Here is a 7,084-nt window from a genome sequence, read left to right as displayed (position 1 = left end):
AAATTCAGTTTTGAGACTCGAGTTTTTTTCAGTGTGCGTGCGATCTTAATTTAAAGCTGCCATTGAGTCGCATAGCTGCTACTGCTTTCTTGGAATAAACTGATTAATGAACTCATATAACCAGATAAATAATGGAACAAAATATGATTTGAAAGAAATATCCACCATTTATATCCATCCACCCATATTGAATTAACCAGTCTGATAGTATACATTAACATAACATTCTGTATTCTTATTATGGATTACGATGTTCCATTAAGCGTTACCTCATTGGAAATGTGATGCTGTTGTGAAAATAAATGTCCATTAATGTGGTTGATGTCAGAGTTGAAAAGCATATCGCACAGCATTGCCAATATATCTACACTAAACTACACTCAGACAATGACCAGCAAGCAGTGTGTTAACCATAGTGGACTTAGTGATTGTTATTTACGACTGATCGATCTATTTAGTGAAATAAAGTTACAGTAAGTCATGATTTCCAATTTAAGAAATTTGTTCTGAATCTGAAAAGTTTCCACACACAAACCTAACAGTACGATAAGAACCACACACACAAACACACACACATACACACACACACACACACACACACACAAACACTTTTTGATTGTATGTATTGTTTGTCTTTTTCATGATTTTTCCAAGAACTAATCTTTTTTTCATTGTAGTCCAAACAATATAGAATTGCGTATAGGTCTATCCATTTTGTTTGATTTTCTAGATAAATGTGATAACTGAAAAAGTTTTTAGATGATGTGTTGATTTTAAATCAGTTATTTATAACAAACAAAATTTGAAAGTTCACTGACATCAATTGTCAAGGTTACTCACAGACCACTAGGTGGTTATGAGGTTACTTTCTTTCCGTGTTTACGTATTTGATAAGTTTATACCCAGTAGGTAATTAGGTGCCATTATTTGATATCGATGTAATTAACTATATTCAAAACATCGCAATCTAAGTAACATTAAAGTCACAACGATATTCTAGTGAAATGTAGTCCTTGGGTTTTACATTTTATATAATTTTTGGAAGTTTTTAAAAAAGCGTTTATCAATCTGTATCTTGAGCTAAATCAGGCTGGGATTGTTGTAATAATATCTGTGTGCGGCTATGTGGTATACTGGTATGGCACTCGCCTTCGGAAAAGAAGGTCCTGGGTTCGAGTCCCGCCCTGAGCGGCGCAATGTTAAGTACCTGGCTGTTAACAGCGTTGTATCTGTCGAAAAAAAATGTAATATCGCTAACAGGCGTCATATCTCGTCCTACAAGTTATGTGTTGCTGTTGGCTAGGGACCCTTCTTAAAGCGCTTTGAGCAGTTTAGTGGATATTGCTCAATACAAAATCTGAAGTTTTGATATTTAAAAAAAATGCTATGCACGATTATATTCAAACTTTTAATTATTTCTTAATCACGATCCAACGAGTTGTAGTTTCACAATGCACTCGTATCCGTTATAAAAATAATCGCTAACTAAATGCATCCCTATATGAATGTTTATTCTTAAAAACACATATTCTCAAAGGAAGCTTGTTGTCTTTGAGATTATTTACCACATTGGAACATTTGGTGCCATTTATAAACCAATGGTAAGCCACTGAAGATAATGTAAAGAACCTATAAAGAGTAAAATGTATGTTTTACGTAACTCACATTATGTATTGAATCAATGCAAAACAAATTGAGGTTTCGCCACTATTGGCCTTCTTCACAAAACAGACAAAACATGGGAGACAAAAAAACAACGTTTGTCTCCCGTTATAACATATTTCTTCCAGTTAATTTAATTATTTATATGTGATTTATTTCTTATTTTTCGTGTTTTGTCTTTATACGGAAGTAGGGCCATGGTTGAAGCTTCCTTTTTTGTATTGTTTTAACATGTGGGTCGCATTATTCTTTTGTATTTTCTTTGGGTGCCATTACAAGATTAATTACTTCCTTCAGGTTCTACTGGTCTATAGCTGTGACATGCGGTCCTAAAATGTCCTTAATAATATCAACTCACCATTTCCTTTGTTTTCTTGGTCTGTTCCAATGTTGCTTGATAGAAATTCATAATATGTCGTAGGGTGTTTGGTTTGAGTTGGTTTCCATTCTGATCAAATGTCCGTCCATTTGATACTGCAGATTGAGAGTTTAAGGGAAAAAACCCCAAATGTCTAAGACATGAAATGCATATTCAGAAAAAATAATGAAATGAATCAAATATGCGATATTACATTTATTTAAATAACAAGAGATAAAGTGAGTACAGTAATACCAAGAACAATAGAGATTTTTTTTTTTTTTTGCGTGCGGCGATGGGGAGTCGAACCCACGACGTAACTGTTCCGACACCTCCGTCTACCCACCGGCCACGAGAGGGACGTTCTACATAACGGACTTTATCCACAAACCTATCCAATTATTTCATGTGGTTTGATATTTTTTATTATTTATTTCTGTTTTTGTTTATTATTTTAGAATGGTTTTTGACTCGAAACACTATGTTATGTTTGTTATTATCCTTATTATAGTATAGGCTTTGTAGATGCCACCCCCTAACTCTATGTTCCTAACTCTATGTTAATCTCAATTTTCATTTCTCTCCCAGCAGTATGGAACTGACAGATATTCTCTTCCCCCTTCCATCATGGCTGATGTTGACGATAGCCGCTGTAGTCCTGTATACGTACTACATGTCATCAACTCACAACACCTTCAAGAAACTGGGGATACCCGGGCCCAAACCTTTGCCTATCATTGGAAATTCATTGTTCACCTTTAAGAATGGAATTGTCAATACCGTGGTTAACGGCTATCTCTACTATAAAAGAAAAGGGGTTGGTATATAAAAAGAAACGTGAGCTTTTAGTAAGACAATATACATTAAATAGATTTAAATAGTTTTACAAGATGTCTCAAGGCAATAGCAACACGCTACGTGTAGGACGAGACTTGACGCATGTAAGGCACTATAAACGCCACGCTTCTTAAAAAGTGTACTAGCGCTCGCACAACAAGGGCCACTACTTATAGCCAGAACTTATTAATGCCTGTGTCGAGTGGGGCCATAATTGTAATGTGCCTTGGCTTTGGACACAACGCCGATGCAAGATTTATGGGATACCATCCGGTCACCATCTAGGCTCAACACTGAAATTAACGTTGTTACAAGGCAAGAAAACTAACCTCACATGACATAATATTAGCTGTCATTAGCTGAGCGGCCTGTATCATTATTATGCCTTATCAAATTGTGAAATATTATGGTAAATACAGTATTGAACATTTTCAACCTTTCTGGCCATATTTTTAATACGAGTTTTTCCAGAGTGCCGCAGTTAAATTGTTAACAACTAACTTTATAGGTCTTGGATGAAGACTGTATAGTTTCTATAATTTTAGAACTTGCTCTTATTCGGTCTTCCTGAGAGAAAATTTATTACGATGAAGTGTATATTAATTATGATGATGGGAACATGAAAGACTATTATTGTCTGTTAATGTGTCTAGTTAATAATTTGGTAAATCATTTCTATTGTCATTATTACTCCTCTTTGAGTGTGATAAATGGCTAGTTTTAAAACAGATTGAAAGATTGCAATTGCTAGATTAGAAATTTAGAATCGTTAAAATTATATACAGATACACGTAAGAGTTTCTATGATTAACCATAATGATACATTGTTTTCCTCATATTTTATTTATCTATCGTGGTATTTACTCCACTAAATTATGAGGGGGTAATGGCAAAGGCAGAGGCAGGCAGGCAAATGTATTAAATTGTTTATGAAATACCAATGCATGATGGTTGAGCGAGCGAGATGTACGTATCTGAAGAGCTATAACAAACTTAAAATCAAAGGCAGGTCAATCTGACGTAATGTTTTGTTTTTAGTTTGTTTGTTCAATAATCATGCTAACATTGAAGGGAAAACGTCGAAATTTGTTTAAAAGCAAAATTCTAAGCATGAACTTTCCAAAAGATTAATTGTATTCTTAAAATACTAATGCTTAACGTTTACTATCCACCAGATGTACGGCACATACGAAGGAAGATCGCCCATTCTGACGGTTACCAGTCTGGACATGTTGAAGGAAATCATGATCAAACAATTTAACAATTTCATCGACAGACGTCAGTACGCTACCATGGACCAGAAAGGAATAGACAGTATTTTGTTCAACGTACTTGGACAGAAATGGAAAGAGTATCGTGCTTTAATTCGTCCATCTTTAAATCCAGCCCGTCTAAAATCAATGTATCCAAGGTTGAAAGAGCCATGTGACACAATGATCTCGATCTTTAAGAAAAAAGTGGCCAAAGACCCTGAAGTAGAAATTTCAGAAGTAATCGGATGTCTTTGCATGGATCTTATAGCGGATTTTGGCTTTGATGTCAAGTGCGATTCCCTTCATAATCCAGAACACGACTTTCTTGAGAAATCTCGAGGGATTCTTGATGTTTTTGGAGAACGAACCTTCATGTTTTCATTGTTTGCTCCCCCTTTCTTGAAACACATATTAGACTTTTTTGGGATCACGATTTTACCCAAAAAGGACATCACATACTTAAGAAATGTTGCTATCAAAGCTATGGCAGAGCGGCGTAAGCGATCAAAAAGTGAAAATCCTCAGGACTTACTCCAGTATATGCTTGACCTCGGCGACGACAATACAGGAGCTAAAGGAAAGCTTACAGACGAGGAAATTATTGGAGCAGCTTTGACATACATTCTAGCAGGTTATGACACGTCGGCCAAAGGTTTCTTCTACTGCTTGTATCAGCTCGTCATGAATCCAGAATGTTTCAAGAAAGCTCAAAAAGAAGTGGACGATGTCCTCCAAGGTGAATTCCCCACTTTGGAAAGCGTACATAATCTCAAGTATTTAGACCAATGTATTAACGAAGGAAGCAGGCTTATACCGCTTGGTACATTTGTTGAGAGGCGTTGTGTTAAAGATACAACCGTATTAGGGCAGCACATACCTGCAGGCATGAACATTCGAATCCCCATTGCTGGTATTCACCGAGATCCAGAGATCTACCCGAATCAAGATCAATACGATCCCGAACGATTCACACCGGAAGCTATTGCATCTCGCCATAAAATGGCTTTCTTACCTTTCGGAGCTGGACCCCGATCGTGCTTTGGTCAGCCTTTGGCCATGATGATTATGCGGGTTGGGATGGCAGCTTTGATCCAGGTACGTCATTATATGTAGATGCATTTATATTATACAAATGAAAAAGATTCTTTAAAATGAATTGCGTTTTGTCTCGAAGGCTGGAATGTTGATACAACCACGCGGATGATAGTACAAATTCTCTACGCTTTAGCCTATTTTGTTTGGGCTAGGTGATTTAGTGCCAGGATTTTAGCCTTTATGAAGGAAAAGCGGTGAGGGTTTATGTCTGACTTGTTTATGATAAACATTGTGATTTTGAATCCCCGTCAAAATGGTGTCCATTATAATGATATTCGTGTGTTTTCATTTTTTCCCCTATTTATTTTTGCTACTCAATAATTCATGAATAATTCACTCACATATTGGGGAAATATTTAATGGTTTGCAATAGCTACATATTTGGGGATGGGTACTTGTGTAATCAATACATAACACGTCACATGAAATGATTCGATGGAATGAAAATAGAAATTGCCTGACATGATACACTTACATTTCAATAGGAAGGACTAGTTTTCTTTTCCTTTGCTCGTACTTTCTTTGGAAAAAAAATATTTACCTATGTAATATCAAAAGAACTACACAACACAAATCACCTGATTTTGTTTGCAGTGCTAGAAAAAGACTCCGTAGAAAGCTGATTGTAAAGACCTTAGACAAGGCGTCTTCATGAGTCAGCGTCATAGTTAAAAGCACACCAATCTCAATTTCAAGGCGGCGAAACATAGCCTCATCTAAACAAGCACAAAACAGCGGTATCCATTCTTCATAAATATTTTTTTTAAAAATGAATTGTTACTTTCTTTAATAATGGGACATATTTCTTTCAAAATTTTATATCCCATTTTCATTGCATTAACTGCAGGCCTACCTGTTTGTACAAAGGAAGTGGTGATAACCATGCGACTGGACTCATTGCAGGCACCTAGATTCGCATTGCTTTTAGTTTTTAGGTCATATAAAATATGCCGACTTCAAATTTGATAGATTCGCAGTTTTTATGGGAAAAAATAGTATCTAGTTTCTAAATCTAGCTTTATAAACGATCAATTTTCACCCAGGGAGACTAGTGGTCTGCACCATCTTTTTATTTTCATTAAGTTTTATTCAAGCTGTCACCGACTGTCTCAATACTGTATTATGTCCGAATGAATCAGATGTCGCAAAGTGAAAATAAAATTAAGATGACCAGAAATAGTCTATTTTGAGATGACACCCTTATGAAACTATATTAATTGTATCCATTTATGTAGATAGAATTAAGCCGAGTTTCATGTTTTTGTCAATATAATCTACTTTCAACACCGACATTATACGTTTTGAGAAGATTAGACACAGTTTGATTTATAAATTGAGCCCAAAATTCGTAGTTCTTTAAATTTGGTTGAACTTGTCTGTTATTTAAAGAACCGAAAAAAGTGTTTATGAAACAGTGACAAAATAAGAAAAAAAAATATACAAGAAAATTAAAACAAAAAATCCCCCAAAAATCAAACACACTTTTTCAGATCTTTATCTTCCCAGTACCCAAATTTGTCAATATGACATGTCTTTTATACTTTGGAACTTAAAGACATGCCTTCCATTTATTGTTTATGTTTCTACACTTTGACTAGACTTTCAACATGGAGACATGCAGCAAGTCCGTATATCCTGTGCGTCTGTTACCCCTCGGAGACGTCTTGGCCGAACACGGATTGTGGGTGAAGTTTACACCACGTAAGCACAGTGTCAACGTCGAATAACCAATTCGTCTTCTAAAATACTAAAATGTATCAACATTAAGATAAAACTATTATGTCTTTAAAATGTTTTCTCATAATCTAAAATAAAACGAATTAATGCCTTTTTTGGACTCATCAATAAAAGATAAAACACCGAAATAGTTTTAAATCAA

The 7,084-nt window shown here is 35.4% G+C and overlaps 1 protein-coding gene across 2 annotated transcripts; it reads left to right on the top strand.

The window, feature by feature from the left end:
* Positions 1 to 198: 198 nt before the first annotated feature.
* LOC144963736 (cytochrome P450 3A41-like) lies at positions 199 to 7,084 on the top strand. Of its 2 annotated transcripts, none has more exons than XM_078897682.1 (4): positions 199 to 473; positions 2,612 to 2,837; positions 4,033 to 5,205; positions 6,804 to 7,084. In XM_078897682.1, exons 1-4 carry the CDS (start codon positions 313 to 315, stop codon positions 6,930 to 6,932), a joined length of 1,689 nt encoding a protein of 562 aa, XP_078753808.1. In that variant the 5' UTR covers positions 199 to 312; the 3' UTR covers positions 6,933 to 7,084. The 2 variants fall into 2 exon arrangements, with proteins under 2 accessions (XP_078753808.1, XP_078753809.1); XM_078897683.1 differs by having other exon boundaries at positions 377 to 473; positions 2,609 to 2,837.

Source organism: Berghia stephanieae, chromosome 2, assembly GCF_034508935.2.
Source record: "Berghia stephanieae isolate SIO BIC M18660-M18661 chromosome 2, UCSD_Bste_1.3, whole genome shotgun sequence".
Classification (NCBI taxonomy): Eukaryota; Metazoa; Mollusca; class Gastropoda; order Nudibranchia; family Aeolidiidae; genus Berghia; species Berghia stephanieae.
Note: the sequence above shows the minus strand (reverse complement) of the source record. Positions and strands in the feature narration are given on the sequence as shown.

What these genes read in the sequence shown, in the direction of transcription:
- LOC144963736 (XM_078897682.1), top strand. Translation starts at nt 313, where the DNA reads ATGTGGTTGATGTCAGAGTTGAAAAGCATATCGCACAGCATTGCCAAT. An exon ending in TTTAGTGAAATAAAGTTACA is followed by an intron (nt 474 to 2,611) that starts GTAAGTCATGAT and finishes CTCTCCCAGCAG; the next exon opens with TATGGAACTGACAGATATTC. An exon ending in GGATGGCAGCTTTGATCCAG is followed by an intron (nt 5,206 to 6,803) that starts GTACGTCATTAT and finishes CACTTTGACTAG; the next exon opens with ACTTTCAACATGGAGACATG.